This window comes from Tachypleus tridentatus, chromosome 12, assembly GCF_004210375.1.
Source record: "Tachypleus tridentatus isolate NWPU-2018 chromosome 12, ASM421037v1, whole genome shotgun sequence".
Taxonomy (NCBI): domain Eukaryota; kingdom Metazoa; phylum Arthropoda; class Merostomata; order Xiphosura; family Limulidae; genus Tachypleus; species Tachypleus tridentatus.
This window is the reverse complement of record NC_134836.1, coordinates 5,005,380-5,024,213: the sequence shown is the minus strand read 5'-3', so window position 1 is coordinate 5,024,213 and position 18,834 is coordinate 5,005,380. Positions and strand designations below refer to the sequence as shown.

Here is an 18,834-nt window from a genome sequence, read left to right as displayed (position 1 = left end):
TTCTCAAATTCTCAAAAATTCAATTTTCCAGACTTTAGTTGACTCTGACCTCTCTCCTTAGGTGACTGTTTTCCATGAACCTCCTGACTGAGGATCTCCATCAATACTTTGAGGAGTTTGTGGAGACCTGCATTCTCTTCTACATTTGTGCATCTATCCTCTTCTGTCCTTGCCCTATGAATGTGGCTTTTCTGCTTCTGTGGTCTCCTTTTTGTCTCAGGTGCATCTAACAACTACCTATCTGTGTTACTTTCATGGGGCACATTTTTTATGCAGATTGCATTTTAGACATTTCCTGAGTCTATGGATTTGTGGGTGGAATTTGCATTGCAACATTTTTTCTTTGGTGTTCAGGTTGTCCTAGGCCTCATCTGCCCTGATTCTCACTCTGTGTCAATCTTTATTTGTTCCTTTCTCCAAAGTTTTGACAGTAAGTCATAGAATTTTTCACCATAGAAACACATTACCAATGGTTCCAGTGGGTTCTGACAGGGTATGTGCATACCTCTCTGGATTTATTCACCTATGGCAGGAGTTTATTTCTAATACTTGAGTTCTTTAAATGCTGACCAAAAAGGACTCTTCATCCACTACCTTTTACCCTTTCCATTGTCGTCAGTTCCATGTTCTTTTCTTTCCCTCAGGATCCCACAATTTGCCAGCATCTTTCCAAGGTAGTTCAGACTTTTCAACTGAAGGATGCTATAGAACCAGCTAGTCAAATCTTTCCAAATTTATACTTTTACTGTACATTGCTTGTAGTTCCCAAAAAGACCAGAGACTAAGATTTTCCAATGGAGTCTTTTATCATTCAACAGTGAGCACTCATTCTGGGTCTGTGGATGACCATGGTATACATCTTAGATGCTTATGTCCTCATCCCCATTACCCCACAGTCCAGACTGTATCTTCATTTTGTTCACTGGGGATAGGTTTAGCAGTTTTGCACATTGCCTTTTGGGTTGGTTACTACATCTTATGTGTTTTATTGAGTGATTAGGGCTTTTGTTTGCATTCCATCATTACATGGATGACTGTCTCTTGCTGGCTTCATCAGATCAAGTAGGACATGAGTACCCATTCTTGCTTTTGAGAATAGTAGCTTATGTTGGTTAGATCATTGAGGCAGAGAGGTTTTTCATTATACATACCCACAACTGTAGACCAGTGTAAATAAGTCTAACATGGGAGAATATTTCAACTCTTATCTCAGTTGAGTCCAACCTTCTCTTCACCTACTGTCAAGGGAGCTTTTGATCACTGAGGTCCTTGTGTCACCTGCCTTCACTACACACAAGATATTTTTCACTTTTGAGGATGCAGACTTCCATGGAAGCATTTGTACTCTTAGGTCATGTTCAAATGAACACCTTATAGTGAATACTGCATGATCAATGGAACCTTGCCAGGGATCCTGTAGACTCCATTATTCAGCTCCATTCTTTCCTCTTGGATAATTTCACATGGTGGTTACACAGGTAACACCATGATGTGTGTTCTTTTGCCTCCTAATCCCAAGTTGCACTTGTTCACAGATGCTCCATTCAGGGGTTAAGGAGTGTGTTTAGAGCATCAGTATGTTTCAAGTTGTTGGTTGAGGGGACTTTACTCATCAGCAACTTGGAACTACTGGCTGTTAATAGAGCTTTGAATCATTTCCTTCACTCAGTTCAGAGCAAATTATTCATGGTCCATTGTAACAGTTAGATGTATCACTCATCATCACTATATTTCTGAACATTGGAACTACTTTTTTGGGCCCATGCTTTAACAAACATCTCATTGCATGTCATATTCCAGGTGCCTTCAGTTTGGTTGCAGATCATCTTTCTTGTCTAGGCCAGATCTTCCCTATGGAGAAATTCCTCAACCTGCAAGTTTTTTGGTGGCTGTGTGCATAATTGAGTACTCTACATTTGAATGCATTTGTCACACAAAACAACTTAAAATTTCCTCTGTTGTAGTTTCCCTTATTTCATTCCCAAATCTTGGCTGTGGATGCTCTCAGTCAGAATTGGATTAACCAGTACTTATATGCCTATCTTCTGATCCAACTTCTACACAGGGTGAAAAACCATCATTTATCCATCATCTAGTCCACTTCATGTTGAGTACTTCTCATTGCACCTTTTCAGCTGGCACAGTCCACTTCTCTCTCCTTCCATCTGACTCCCACATTACTTCTTCTACTGTCACCATCCTTCTTCTGTCAACCTCAGTTATCAGTTCTACAGTTGGCACCCCATAAACTTTGTCTTCACGTATGATTTTTATCTGGTCACTTGGAAGGAGACCTGAATTATTCACACATGTAACATGTTTTATTCCATTCTGTTTGCTCATCCTCACTTGTGGTTTATAAAAGAAAATGGTAGACTTTTAGCCAGTAGTCTCTGTGTCAGTGGTTCTGACATATACATTCCTATCTCTTGTTTCCCAACCTTTTTTATAGTATTATCTTATCAGATTTGGCATTTTACCTTTCCTTGACAACTCATTTATAGTCCCTTTTAGAATAGATCATTTAGTTTTGCATGTGTACTACACCAAACATGTTCATCTCCCATTACTTACATCATGTGGCTGTTTCTTCCTCATCTGGATATCATGTTCCACCTGTTGCCATTCTACACATGATGGTTCAACTGTGAATCAGTAAGTGAACTTTTTTCTGTGTCCGTTTTTCCCCTACATTGGTAAGAAGTGCTTGTTCAGGCATAATTACTGGCTATTAGCCAAATAATCTGCACTATATAACCTATAATCATTGGAGAATATATACATGTATATATACTCTCTGAGGTACTTCTGGCACACCACCTGAAGTTGGTCAAGACCTGAAGGCTAGTGCAGGAAGGAATTGAATCAGACAAATAGTTTACAGGGATATCCTATCAGTGAAAATTTGGGGCTGCAACTGCTTATAATGCACACTTCCATTCCATACTGACACATGGACTATCATAAGTAGAGCAGAATGGGATAGCTACTTATTCCTGCTATTCCTTCATTTGAATAAATTATTGGTGGTTTGCTCTTCTAAATAGGGTTTCTGTGGTCACCCATTGCACAGTCCCTGGTGTCAGCATTTCTTCAGACTCCCCATATTACAAGATTTCTTAGATTCCTTATTTACCACTACCTAACTACTGGGTTGATGGATTGTCAAGAGGAGGATGGTGGTGTTCTGCCAATGTAGGTTCTCCCACTGACGTGTAAGCTGGAGAAATTCTCCAATGTGCAGTTCATTTTTCCAGTTGAAGCACCTCATTCTATTACTACCCAGATGGTAGGTTTTAGGTTATATTTGGATCAGCCAACAAAAGTCCTCCTGCAACATAATTGAGAACCTTTATCCTGTCATGGACACAATGTATTAGTTGGTTGGGGTATCCCTAATGTACCTTCTCCATCAAGCTGAGGCTTGGAAATGTGGTATTCTAAGGAGCTTAACTGACTAACAGGTGCTGTGGTTGGCAGGAGTACTCCTGGTTGAAACTTATGAGTTTGGTAGTACATGGAGCTGGCCAATGACAAGAAGTCTATTTGGTTTTGAACACACTGTCACGTGGGCACTTCCCATCTTACCATCACTTACATACTAGCTTTCCTAATAGCTGGTATTGATTGTGGATTTGTGCACATGTTCCCTATCTAGACAGATGGGATAGAACATTCTTACTTTTGCCTCATAGGCTTGAGATTGAAATGGTAGGGACTCTACTCTTGCTGCAGACTGAAAGATGAGTATCTGATGCCACCTGGTTTTACATGTAGATGGTCTACTAACCTTGTTTTTAGCACCATTATGTGTCCTCAGTTAGATAGTAACAATTATGTGTAGTCACCCCACAATGTCCTTAATTAAATATTTAAATATGTGTATGTGCAGTTATCTTGCATTGTGTTCTCAGTTAAGTAGTAAAAGTTGTGTGTGTTTATGGATCACACTTGGATTTTTTTTTATACTCTGTGTTCACATTTAGATAATAAGTGTGTAAAATCTTATTGGTCCAAAGTAGCAAGTATTTTAAGATCATCTATAGATACTGCATGTGTTTCTAAACTGCATTTAAAGTTTGTCAAAGTGTGTATGTATGTGTGCTGTGCATTTTCAAAGCTTACCTTATTTTGTTGAGCATATTCTTGAAAGTTATGTCAGTTAAAAAACAACAACATTTATAAACCTCTATATTGCTCATAGTATAAAATACACAAGCTCACAAAGGGGATCTTATGGTACAACATTTTTCTTTTTACAGAAGAAAACAAATTATATCTTTCTTTGACATCCCTAATTGATCATGTGTTCATTATGTACAAAACAAACAAATCCAAAATTAGTATGTTTTATTTCATTTTAGCAAACAAGTATTTTCAGTTAGTATACTTTAAATACTTCCAGTAAACCTTGTGTACATAAAATTTGCTGTAAATTTTCATTTTATTCAATGATTTTATATTTCTTGATAGATTATTACTATACACGTTTAAGCCAAGATTGCAATAATTAATTTATTTTTGGAATAAAATTTTCTTGATGTGACTTAGGACTCTGATGATCTATGGGATGATGATGATGATGATGATGAATATGTTGGGTCAGAAGAAAGCTGGGAAACAGAGTCAGAAAATTCTGTGGTGGAAGATGATAGGTAGGTTAACGTTGTTTACTCAGAGTTATTTTGGGGGAAAAAAATTAATTTTTGTAATTTAACCATGGTTTAGATTAAGAAAACTTCTGATGCTTCTACGTTGTAAGTAAAGTATATTTGAAATTTTTTTCAGTTAGTAGTGTTTTATACAGCTTTCACCATATCTTGAGAAATTGGTTTTTACTTCATAAATTCAGTTTGACCTATCTTAAGGACCAACCTTGCAAGTACACAGTATAAACTTGTATTAAGAATGACTTAATACTTTTTATGTTACTCTTTGGATGTATAAATAATAGTTTTACACACTTTTTTGTATGAAGACACTTGATACTAAAGCCCATTTAATGTTGCTGTAGGTGTTTCTGTCTTATTTATAACAGGATCCAGCAGTAAACTTAATGATCATAAATAACATAGAAACTTTGGTAATCTAATTACAGTAGTAAAAATTAAAGTAGAATTGTTGTGGGTATTCAGCCAGATTCAGATTGGAACTATTAGTTTTAAATTTTACACTTGATTAAATAAAAATGTAATTTCTAAAGCTTTTTGTTTGAAATTATTTTTTAAAAAAGAGTAAAAAAACAAAGAAATTAATGTTGGTTTTTGCAGCAGGTGAAATACTGCTGCCAGTTGTTATGATTCAAGCAAACTTTATTTGAAAGAAAATTTAAGGAAAAACATGTTATGATAATTTTAACCCACTTTTTATTGGTTAATTAACTGTTTGTTTGTTTTTTAATATATATATATAATTTTTTTTATTATTATTTTTTTAATACAGAAAACTTTATCCATAATTATCCATGAAAACTTTGTAATGATAGTAGTTTTTCCTTTGAAAAATAAATTCATCCTTAAATATTTCAAATGTGGCAAACTTGAATTTAAAGTTCAATGTAAAAATGAAATACAACATTTAGAACTTACCTGGTGTTCAAAGGAATACTCAGAAGTATAATTAAAGTTCCAACATTTGTTGTTTAAGTATATAAACATCACAAAAAGTTATAATTGGCTCACAAGTTTTAAAAGAAATAACCAATAAAGATATCTAGGCATAGAAATAAAGTATAAGGCAATAATTTCATACTTCAGAGGGAAACATTACAAACTGTTAGAAGTTGAAGAAAACAAGTGAATAGAAGATATAAGCTGGAAACTGTTCTTCACCTGAATGATAAAAAAATTATTGCTACTTAGTTTTATGTTTATACTGAAACAAAATAATGTTAAACAACCAAAAATAAGTGTAAAGTGCAAGTGTGAAATGAAAGATTTACACAGGGGCCTGTGGCTGGAACATTTTTTTATATTTGAAAATGGAAACTGAAAAGGCTTTTGAAAAATGTAAAATTAAACTCACAAGCAAAAAAAAAAAAAAAGATCAGCATTAGACCATCACCTTAGCTTTCTGTGGATATAAATTATGTATAGGTAAATAAATTACATGAACATGAAATTCCACAAGCCTAAATTTGTCACTGTTATATGTCTTAAATACTTAGATTTTTTCTTTCCAAACAAAGTTTCTCGTAACTGCTGCTATTTTGGAAAATATTTTAATTTTCAGTTTTTAGTGAAAAAAAAAGTATTTTCTGCTCATGATTTTTAGATATATTAAGTGCAACATTTCTTCTGTTTTAGGTTTCAAATGATTAAATTTTTACATTAATCAGTAATTCTGAATATATTTTAGACATCGACTGCCTAAACGTAGTTATATTTTGTATGCCTCTGTCTACTCTTATTATGTGCTTTATATGCATAATATTATATCATGTATATTTTGTTTTTTTTAGTAGTCACTAGTGAAGATATTTGGTAAACAGATTTATATCTTTTATGTTAATAGGTTTGCCACTTTGGATATGCTATGTAAATTTCCCTTGCACTTGTGTGATATTTGTTGAATAAGCTTTAGAGTTATAAAGTAATTGTGTCTTAAACCTTCATGGACATTTTTTATTTAAAGTCACAAATTCTTTGAAAAATGTTGAATTTAGATGGTTCTTATAACATGCCAAGACAGTGTTTGACAAAAAAAAATTAACTTATTATAAAAAAAATTGACCAGTATCCAGGGTGATGAAAAACATAAAGAAGAGGGAAAAGAAGGCAAAGAGAAAGCTAAAGAACAGAAAGAATCCAAGCAAGAATTGAAAACTGAAGCCAATGTAGATATTTCTATACTGCGGGAAAAATTGTTGTCTAATATAGAGAAGATGAGATCTGGCATGGCTAGACTTGAGGAAGTTTTCACTCAGAATCCTACGTTACAGACTTCCACGGTGATGAGGAAGCTACTGGAGCTATATAAACACTGCAAGTATGCATCTGTTTGATTCCTTGACATGTTTAAAAGATGAATGAGAGTTTGGGTCAGACTTCTGGTAAAGATCTGCATTTTGGAGCTGGTAAATCAAGTTTAAATCCTTGCAGTGCTACCATATATTCTCAAAACATTCATCTGTTGGTGTATTATAAGAGTAATGGTCAATCTCTAAGCATGGATAGTGGGTACTACTGAGTGACTGCCTTCGCTGTGATTAGTACTTCAAAATTAGGGAAGGCAGCAGATAGCCCCTAGTAGCTATACTATAAATTTATAATACAAAAGGTAATTAATCTTACAACTTTGGTTTTGTTTTGTACAAAATATCGCTACTTCTAGCCAGTAGAAATTTTTACTTTTTATCAGCTCATTTTTACAGGAAGAATTCTTAAGTTAACTTTTCTTCTGTACATGGATGATTGGAATTTTTATAGTAACTTCTTTTTTTTTTTTAATCTTCAATAAATTTTTCAAACTGATTAATTTAGAGTAATATTCATTGTGACTAGTTTCACTTCAGCAACAATTCTTAATTGTGAATCTAGTTTGTTTGTTTTTTGCAAAATATTTGATAGCTGTTCTTACATATTTAAAAACTCGTAAATACTTGTTGGTGACACTCTCCATTGAAATTTTATTTCAGTTTAAATTATTTGTACATACAGAATTACCAGAGTTTCACCCAAGCTTTATCATGAACTGATGTATTTTTCTTGGGATTACTTGATGAAATAGCTCTTTTTAAGATTTTATTTCTGTAGGCATTTTAGTGTGTTTACAAAAGTATCTCTAAGGTACATGGTAATGTTGGCAAAATTTTACACTATGTCAAGTGTATAATAGTGTTATAATAGTAAGAAATAGTGTTTGCCATCATGTTAACATACACAGTGAAAGTAGGAAAATATTTAATAGTAGATGTAGCAGAAATCTCTTTACAGTATACTTAATAAAAAAGAAAAAGAAGTCTCATGTCAGTAGAAGTACTGAATAAATCTCTTTACAGGAGATCCATAAAAAAATCCTATATGACAGCAGAACTATCAACTTGTCTCATGATTGCAGGTCTAGTAATAATCTCTTATGACAGCTGTTGTGAGAATAGGCCTTTTGTCAAAGCAGACCCAGCAAAGTTTGTTAAAAAGTTCTAAACTTTCCCAGTATTCTGCAGGCATATACTTAACCTATTGTATACCTAAAAATTTTCATTACAGCAAAACTTATTAAGAGTTTGTTTTTTTTTACATTAAACCTCTTGATCCTTCCTGGACTGGGGGTGGGGTGTCAGTGTTATCCCAGTTTTGGCTTTAAAAACTTATATAATTTGGTTTAGTTTTTTTTTTACATCATAAAAAGTTACAGAAAAACATTAAAATACCATATTTCATTTTAGGATTTCTTATTTATTTATTGTTGATTAGAAAGTTCTATTTTTATATCCAGTTATTTGTAACTTACTATTTTAATTAACATATTTCCTTTGAAAGTTTATTTTTCTGACTACAATAGTCAAAACATTTTGCTATAAACTGTAAGAAAAAACACCAAATAAATAAACATTTATCTGTGACCTAAGACCTAACCTTTCAAAGTGGGGTAAAGTCAGTCTAGGTAACAGTATTTTTGCTAACAAAATACTAGGTTGAAATAAATTTATATACGAGAGATATGCTTTTTAAGATTAATTATTAGTTATTTATGTGCTTCATTTAAGTATGATGAATAATACTCAACTATAGAAGATTTGAGTTTTTTTTTATATTTTGCCATTGCTACCAAATTTTTTAAATCTAATAAGGCTAATTTGATGTTTTTCATTTTAAGAACTTTGTCAGTACTTTTGAGCAAGTATAATGTAATGTTAAAGCACTTTTAGGAACAAAAATAATGTATGTTTGTTTTTGAATTTCGTGCAAAGCTACATGAAAGCTATCTGTACTACCCATCCCTAATTTAACGCTGTAAGATTAGAGGGAAGGCATCTAGTCATCACCACCCATCTCCAACTTTTGGGCTACTTTTTTACAACAAATAGCAGGATTGACCATCACATTATAATACCCCCATTGATGAAAGAGCAAGCATGTTTGGTGTAATGGGGATTTGAACCTGAGATTGCAGCTCAGATTACAAGTTGAATTCTTTAACCACCTGGCAAAGAATATACGTAGAAACTATAAAATATTTCCAGATGATTTGTCTGTAGCCTAAAATGCACAATAAATTATGTTATTCTTTTATATAGGACCTGTACTACTCATTTTCATATAAAAAACATAAATTACTGGTAACACCACTTTATTCACTTTGATATACATTGTCTGTAATATGTTCAATCCAAAGGTATTTGAACTTTGGCTCTAGCTAGTTTTGAAACTATATTCATTAGTTCTTCACACTTCTTTTATAATCACTCTTATGTTTCTGATATAATAAGAAATATATCTATTTTGGTCTAAAGAGGGCATATGAATTAACTATTGTTTTTTTGCTGTTTGATGGGTATTTGCAGAACAAGTAATTACAGTTTTTAATGGAATTTAACATTGATATCAATATTTATTGTTCAGTGAACATTTTTCTGAAGTTAAATTTCAGTAAAACATTTTGTGTACTCTTTCATTTGTTTCAGTAAACTCTATTTCATATGCAATTTAAAATTATTCTAGTGATCTCAAGTTTCCTTATCTCTTACTAGAAGAACAATTAAAGTTTGTTTCTCATCTTGTATTTTCCTATAAAGTAGGTATGCAGTTTTAACTTGTAATATGTTTAGATTATTTTATGGAATTCCAATAAAACTTGCAACTTGCTGAAACCAAACCTGGAGATGAAACTTTTGTATCATTTGTATTTTAAAAGATCAAATATTTATTGCCAGAACTAATAGTTTTCTATTGGTTGATACTCATTTTAATGAATTTGAATTGTTTTATGCATCTGATCTTAAAAACTACTTTTGTTTAGGACAATGGACCAAATACTTGGAACAAAATACTTTCATGAGCCTCAGTTTCAATCTCTGGTAGACAAGTTACGACAACGAGGGCGTGTAAACAGTGCACAACACATGGCTGATCAGATTCTTAGACTTTTCTCTGGAACAGAACAGTGTAATGAGTGCTCAAAACACAAACTAGCACCAAAAGGGAATGACACAGAATCAGAAAATGTACTAGCTTCAAGGAAAAAAGATGTCTGTATGTGTAAACTGGATTCAGAACTAGAGTCTGTTTCTTGTTCACTCAATAATATCTACATTCCAGTAGACACCAGTGAAGGAAGTGTAACTACTGGGCAGGTGACTTCTTTGCTTCCACAAAGTGGAGGTAGCATGGAGCCTAGGAATGTGTGCCGAACTTTGTGTGCTCTGTTAAAGTCTCGGCTACTTAAGGCACATCAGGATGTTGAACGTTGGTTTGGAATGTCTTCAGCTGCATTAGCTACTGTTGGCAGGTCATCTCCTGCACAAGAGAAAGTGGACATAGATGTTGAAGCTGCAAAGGAAGCAGTATATGCTACTAAAACTGTAAATGGAACATGTACAATTCAGGATGTTGATTTTGTAGACCAAACTGTAAACACTAAAAGTGCAGAATATAAAGATGAAAACTTAGGAAAAGAAAATAGTGACTTACAATCTTTGCACTTAAGTATAAATAACAGTGAATTTAATGTAGTTAGCAATAGTAAATCAAAAACTGAAATCTTGGAACTTGAAAAAAATCAACAAATGGAATCTCAAGGACCTAGAGTAATAAGTACAATTGAAAAGCTAGAACCAGAAGAAATATTAGAAGATATCAGGTGTATTGACACTGCTGGACAAGGTATTTTTATAATGAGTTTTGCAGTGAACATCACACAATATACATTTAGTGTATTTAAGATATAAAACAGCTTGTTAGAAAAAAATAATTTTAAAGGTAAAAAAAAAAAATCAGAAACACATTTAGATATTACTGAGTTATTGCTATAGTGCAGTGTTTTATTGATGACACCTAACACTTTTTGTAGGACATTTCCTTGTTGTTCAGCATTCATAATAATTATTTCTATTTAAACTTGATAAAGTGATAATGTATTAGAATAACAGTTGAATTCTTTATTATTGATACCATATGGTAGTGAGAAATTAATTTTATAAATGATAGAATATCATATTAAAAGTTGAAGTATAAATAAAGAATAAGTTGAATTCTTTATTATTGATACCATATGGTAGTGAGAAATTAATTTTATAAATGATAGAATATCGTATTAAAAGTTGAAGTATAAATAAAGAATAAGTTGAATTCTTTATTATTGATACCATATGGTAGTGAGAAATTAATTTTATAAATGATAGAATATCATATTAAAAGTTGAAGTATCTACATTCAATTTTTTTAAAACATGTTCATCTTAGTAGAGGTTAATTTATAAACTATTGTTGGCACATTTAACTTCCAGTAACTTGTTCAGAATAATATAATGGCCAGTTGAGAACACAAGAGCATTTATATTTCTCCATTAGGTTAGCTTGGTCAGTAACATAATAAACTGTTTGATTAATCTGTATGTAGGTGTTTAAAAGGACAAGAAAAAAGAAATTTAATTTATATACGTACTTGTAGTCTGTATTTATAGCCACAGACAAATATGTTGGCATCCTATGATTATTATACAAGAAGTAAAGGTAACAAATTGAGGGTAAGCACTTAGTAAGCTTTAATCAGTTTTAATATTACAGAAATGTGAAGTAACACTTTCTAGAAATTTAACAAATAATCATGAAAAAAAAATCATGTCATTTGAAGTAGTTGTTCAAGATCAGATTGTTGGCACTCACGCTTTATTATTTTATATTCCCTCATTTTGGTTTGATTACAACTTTTAGATATTTGTGATAATCCTTGACTAGTGCATTACATTTTTTTTTGAGAAATCTGGAACTCTTCTGTTTTGTATATTTCCTCAGCTCAAATAGCTTGAGCAGAGAACTCTTGCTTACTAGTTTCTCAAATCAAAACAAAGCAGTTATGTTAGATTGAGCTCAGCTGAATGTGAATGCTATTTCAAAACTGTTATTACTGATTTCTTCTTTGGCTCTGTTGGACGACAGAGGTCGGGTAACTACTAAGTGTGAAGTGATGAATCTCAGTATTCCAAAGAGGAAAGGAAACCTTCATTGACTAGAGGGGAAAAACCCTAATATCAAGACTACCATGTAATCCTGTGTAACAGAGGAAGACTCTTAACATATTCAACATTCTAAATTTAAATGGGAAAGAGAAAACAAGGACATTCCTGGATAAAGACCCAGGAGACTGGAAAGGAATTCTGTAATATGAAGAAATTAGCTGCCATGTTGAAAATTATGAATGACTGCACAAAGAGAGGTATTGCTGTGATTCAGTCTTTTAATTCTTTTATTCCTGAGTACAAAGATCAAAAGCAATGCCTTCTCCACACAGTTACACTATGCTAAAAGGCATTTTCTATCCCCAGAAAGGAATATTTGACATCACAAGTGATACGATAAATTACTGTATTATTATATGCTATTTAGGTATGCAGGAAGCTATTAAAAATCTCATTCAGTTTGTCAGTAATGTTTGCAGCTGTGTTTTTTACTGAATAAAAACCATAGTAACATACATTTTATTTTTTCTTCCTTTTAATGTATAATGATAATTAAGTATTCAAGTTGAGCCATTTCTAAGTATGATCAAAACAGTTCAATATTTTAGGCAAATATAATGCAACACAGTTTTTCATTTTTACGTATTTGGAATGCCATAATATTCATATGAGGCTACATTCATTCACATGAATTTCTGTGGTCCCTGTACTTCTAAAGCAATGAATATCATCATTACACTGCCTTCATATTTATTTATAGGCACAAGTTGTTTTCCATTTTATGTTTCTTTTGTTCCCAATACCAACATACTGTTTTCATTTTTGGGAGAAATGATCTATTTTAGTCTCATCAAACCAGAAAAATTTGTGGAAGATATTTCTGGTTTCAATTCGCATTTCTTGGCATATTTAAATTTTCTTTTTTTTAATGGATTTTCTTCAGAAGTGATTTTTGCAGCAAAATGTAAATGCATACATTTCTTCTGTGTTCAGTTACCTTTGTTCTTTTGTTCACTGTTATACCTTGACTGTTTTGGTTTTTTTTAACCACTAGCATGATTTTTTAAGTTGCTATACCCTTAATTGTCTTTGAATATCTATTTTGTATAAGCATTTTAATTTAATTTGCTCTGTGGTGCTTTGAAATTATGGAATTTGATACTCCATATTTGTTTGATACTTCACTAGTCATTTCATTTGCTGTAGTTTGCTGCAAGTACTTTTACCAAGCATGAATGCAACTGATTTGTCTTGACCATCATCTTTGTTACCACAAGTTTTCTGTCAACAGATATTGACAGCCAATATGTCTTTCTATAATACAGCTAAATTACTGTTCAGTGGTTCTCAATTAATTGATATATTTTAGTCAGATCTGTTGAGTTTTTTTTTTTACTTTTAATGAAAAGTGCCAATGAATGTTTTTATGTAATTGTATTTAAAATACTTTAAGGACTCTGGTTTTCTTTTAAAAATTATTTGCTAATCTACCAGAAATTATGTATTTTGGTCTTTGTCACATTATTTATAGGTTAATTCATTAATTACTTATTTTTTACATCCTTCAAGATGGATTCCTGTATGTAGTGAGGGGATCTTCCATGGAAGGTTATATATTTCCAGTTTACCTCATCTGGGACATGAACATCCACCCAAGTGATTGCTGTGCATGGTGACCCATGAAGGGGATTGGGATCTGGGGCATTTCAACACACCACTTTGGTCTTGAATTCATGTTAATAGGTGGCCTTGGTGTGCCCTCCCTCTCCCATGGTCAATTGGTTGGTCCTTTGGGGCAAGGATCAATTGAGTATCATTGTTGGGCATTCAAAATGGGTGTTGTGGACATTGCCTCTGATACTGGTGTTTGAGTATAGTGCTCACAAAGCCTTGGTTTTTCTGTAGCATCTGTGATTTTAGTGTGTCCCATATAGACTCCATGGTGAGTAGGGTCAGTGAGCACTGAACCATTCTCCTTATCTTATGGATCCTCCAAATCTTCAAAAAAATAAAATAGTAAAACAGTTTTTAGGTAAACAACCATGCATAGACAACTGTTGCACAGTCAACACTAATGTCAGTTCCTATATCTCAATTTTTAATTCTTCATTCTTTATCTGACAAATCCTTGGGGCAGAAAGTATTTGAAGAGCCTGTTGGCTTTCTGATGTCAGTCAAGAAGTTGTATTCTGTAGACATTTTGATGGTATCATCTACACCTACGCACAGCAAATACTTCCTGAGGTTAAAGGCCGTTTGGGATATATCCATTTTGGTAACCCCCTATGCTGCTTTGTATTTCACTCAAGAAGTGATTACTGAGAGGGATTTGAAGAATTTCTCTGAGTCAGAAATCCTCTCTGGTTTCTCCAGCCAAGGAGTTTCTGTTGTGTGCTGTATCTTCACTCACAAGGACATAATTGTGCTACTGACAAATGTATTAATTTTGATGTTTACATTGCCATGTTCACCTGCCTCTATCAAAACAGGTTATCTGAACTGTAATGTATTTCCATATATTCGTAACTCTCTCAGATGTTTTCAGTATCAATGGTTGAAACATTTGTAGGTATCTTGTCATGGTTATTTGACATGTGCTCATTGTGGTGACAAAGACCATGAGACCTAACAACTGTCAACTGGACCCTCCATAAGCAATGTATCAATTGTACTATTTACACTGCTCTCTTAGCTTTGTCTCCTCTGCTGGTACAGCAATAAACCTACAGATTTAGAATGCTAAAATTGGGCTCAATTCCCCTCAGTGGACTTGGAAGATGTCCCAATGTAGCTTTGCTATAAGAAAAATACACAAACACAAAACACTCTGAGCTTTGCACCATAAAACAGCAACCAGTCAACTTTTATTTCACATGTTATATTATATTGAGTGTATGATGCCAATAATTTTGTCTGTTAGTGTATAACAACAAAACCTACAACTGTACATGTTAATCATAAAAAGAGATCTTATTTTACAAATATACTCTGTTATGAATTCATATTTTAAATTAATAGAAATAGATTTAAAGAGCTTGCAAGTTTTTGTGTTATTATCTTTTTCATTTTTAAGCTCATTCAATAAAGAATAATGCTTGGCTTACCTATATTGACTTATCAACCTTTAAGGTATTTTTGCACTGGTGGAGACAGTCCCTAGTTCCCACAAGTTCAAATTAAGTATTCTTCAACCTAATGATCCTAAGACTTTCTTCAAAACAGTTAAAAATGAGGTAAGTCTAATTAGTGAAAATAAAATGTCTTGAAGATTTTTCATAAGCTTATGAACACTTAGATTATTTTATAAGAGAACCAGTCCTGAAATTAATGCCAAGAAGTCTAAGGTTACAATTTTTGTTTTCTTACAGTCGAGTGTACAAAAAAGTAAGTTCAAATTCCACTACTAGGCATGGAAGTTGAATATGTCATGCAGGGTATAGTTAAATTTAGATCACCTTATTTATGTTTTCATTGTTTTCTTTTAAAAGGTTAAAAGAGTGTAATGAATAAAGTAATAATAGTTACATAAAGTGCTAGGTATTAATGTGTTTTTTTATATAAATGTACATTCATTTCTTTTACATAGAGTACATATTTTGCAACTAAAGGTGGCATTAAAACCTGATAAATATAAATTCATTAGACAGAATTGTAATTGTTCTTTCTGATATTTTAGATCAAAACTATCATGAAATTAAAGTTCATGAAGATGATACTATGAACTTGGTCACTGTTTTCTTCTATCTTGATTATATATTATGCCAGGCAGATATCAAGTAACTTGTGCACTTAAGTCATAGCATTAATCAGTTAGAGCAGGTATTTTGTTTCATTTGTAATGTTTGGAAATGTTTAGTAGTGATTATTTTTCATTATTCTAATACCTGACCTATAGTATAACATTGATACTAGTTATATTCTTGGTATTCTCATTGGTACTCACTGATCATTTATCCCATCCCAACAAGAGTAGTCCCTCAGCCCTTTGGTTTTCAAGTGGCTATGCTTTCAGTTAACTATTCCCTTGCTGGATGCTTTTGCCACCTACCTGTATGCCACACTACTTCTGTTTTAGACCCATATTCTTTATCCTTCAGCATTAGGAATAGATGCCCTCAGTCAAGATTAGTGGTCCTTTATACCTATCTCCCCATTTATCTTCTTTCCAGGGTTGTATTCATTGTCCAAACCATGTCTGATTTCTCTATTATGGCTAACTCAACCTTGGTTCTTAAAATTTATCCCTCTTCAGTTGTCACCTTTTCCTCTCTCCCCATCCCTTTGCCATCTCATTTGGTGATGTTTCATCCACCCATCCACACACTTCATGTTTATGCATGGCTTTAATCATATCCATTGCAAGAGGTTCCTGACTTTCTGGGTAACATTTTTTCTATCCCACTCCTTCTGCTTCTCTTTTATATCATTGTATCAGCATATAAGTGGCATATTTTTCATAGTGTATCTTTCCATGGGAGTTACACCCCTTCCTTACACCTCTGAATTTTTTACCTGGCTTTTAAACAATAATCTTTCTGTTTTGACGTTGCTGTTTATAGAGCAGATTTATCCTATATCTTTTGTTTCCATTTCCACTGTGTTCTTCTCTTTTTTTTCTGTTTTGAACTTTTTGTCATCTTGGGAGTGCACACTCCTTGAGTACTCCTTCTCAGACATTTGAAGGAGACTCTTCTAGATAACTTTTACACCAGTCCCTCCACCTGATCAATGTGATATTTTCTAATCTGTAATGATGAGAAAACCCACTTGTAGAGAAAAAATATATATGGCTGGTATGGGTAGAGAAAGCCCTGTGTAGAGGAGCGAACAATGTTTCAACCTTCTTTGGTCATCATCAGCCATTTTTACATATATATAATGTGGGATTCTAGCTATTTTTTTAGTGAAGGTAATTTATCATATTGGAATTTAATATTTTTGTACATTAAAAATATATTTCTGATATATATTTACCTCCACTCAAAATTTTCTATCCACCCTTCTTACTTCTAGTGTGTTTTTGTTCCTAATTTTGAAATAAAGATTGAGTTTGACTTCGCAGAGGGAGTCAGTTGTGCTATAAGGGAGTGTTGCACTGCTGTTAGTAGAGAGTTGTTGCATGCTACAAGTAGGTGAGAGCATGAAGACTAATGAGAGGTAAAATGTTGGGCATATAGAGGGTATTACAAGCTTGTGAAAGCTACTTTGTGAATATCTATCAGAAATATATTTTCAGTGTAGGAAAATATTAATTTATCGCTACAAATTTATACAAGTTTGGTTTCTACTTCTTTTACGACTTCTAGGATTGGTCAGGTAAATGAAACAAAAAAAGCAGATGAATTGCTCTTGTGTTTTTCATATGTATTACAAAAAGTAATTAATTATAATCAACAAAAGATTTTTACATTTTCTTATTTAACTAACACAAAAACACTTGGGCATAACCTTTTTAATCTCACTTGCATTGCTTACCATGAGTCAGCTAATTGTTTATATGTGCAAAACAATTTTATTAAAAAAAATTATAAATACTGAATAGTAGTTTTTATTTTTGCTAAAGAGTTCAGTTAGGGACATTTTTGTTTTTTTAAACAGATGGAACTCCTTCGATCATCTCTGCCAGAAGGAATTATTGTCAAAGCTTTTGAAGACAGAATGGTAATTCATTAGAAACAAATTTAATGTCATTAACTGTTTAGATAAGTTAAACATTTACACCATTATTTGGTTTTTATGTGAATGTGTAAAATCTTATTTTAGTGCAGTAGAAGTCAAAATACCTTATTTATATTGAAGTGTTATTTATCTGATTTTGCTGAGATTTATTAACATGTACATTTAATTATAACCTTAAATTATAGAAAGTTATTAAACCTTATTAATAGAAAGTTTCTAGCCCTAACATTTACAATTTTGTTTTACTTTGCTACAAACTTCAGCCTCTTACTTTCTTCAGGAGAAATTGACATAGAATTTTTGACAATGAAATACTTTAATAGTTGATACTATTGATTCAGTTGTATAAGAGAAAATATGGTCTTCAATGAAACAGAAATATAGGAAAGTTGCAACACAGTAAACTCTTTTTAAAATTGAAATATATTCTTACAAATTGTATGTATACACAATGCACGGGAGAAATTTACCAACAGGAAAGTAAACATAATGCGTGAAGTTAAAAATGTTTTACTGAAGTAACATTTGTGTAGACTGGAGGTAAAAACATTTAGTAATAGTTCCAAAAATTGTGCATTACATTTTTCAGCACAAAGAATTTTCCATATGTTTTATCAAAGTAACCCAGCATTTGTTAATGGGATGTCTAAAGTCTTAGTACTCTATGATGGGATATTGATGTAGACTGCTGTAGAAATGAGTTCTTTAATGTTTTTGTTGTTTTGCATCCTGTTTTTCACCAGGAATTTGCTATTTAGTTTCCCCCTCAGTGTGGATTCCTGTATGTGGTGAGGGGACCTCCCAGGGAAGGTTCTGTTCTTTCAGTTTACCTCCTCTGGGATCTAAACACCCACCCACATGTTTGCCATGCATGGTGACCCGTGAAGGGGAGGATAGGATTCTCGTGGTTGAGGGGTCTAACCCTAAAACATCACTTGGCCTTGAATTCCTGTACACGGGCAGTCTTGGGATGGCCCCTCCAGGATGAATTGGTTGGTCCACTTGGGCTAGGGTCAACAAAGTAATCAGTGTTGGATG

The 18,834-nt window shown here is 32.8% G+C and overlaps 1 protein-coding gene across 4 annotated transcripts in view; it reads left to right on the top strand.

Moving 5' to 3' along the window:
• LOC143233133 ((E3-independent) E2 ubiquitin-conjugating enzyme UBE2O-like) overlaps positions 1–18,834 on the top strand; it is an 88,127-nt gene that overhangs the window by 51,086 nt on the left and 18,207 nt on the right. For all 4 annotated transcript variants that reach the window (XR_013018000.1, XM_076469067.1, XM_076469068.1 and 1 more), the window contains exons 13-17: positions 4,552–4,655; positions 6,736–6,987; positions 9,961–10,823; positions 15,247–15,350; positions 17,716–17,778. Coding sequence is in view for 3 of the 4 variants with exons in the window: in XM_076469067.1 (XP_076325182.1) it covers positions 4,552–4,655; positions 6,736–6,987; positions 9,961–10,823; positions 15,247–15,350; positions 17,716–17,778 (1,386 nt within the window). In the remaining variant the exon portion in view is untranslated. The remainder of the gene's footprint in view (positions 1–4,551; positions 4,656–6,735; positions 6,988–9,960; positions 10,824–15,246; positions 15,351–17,715; positions 17,779–18,834) is intronic.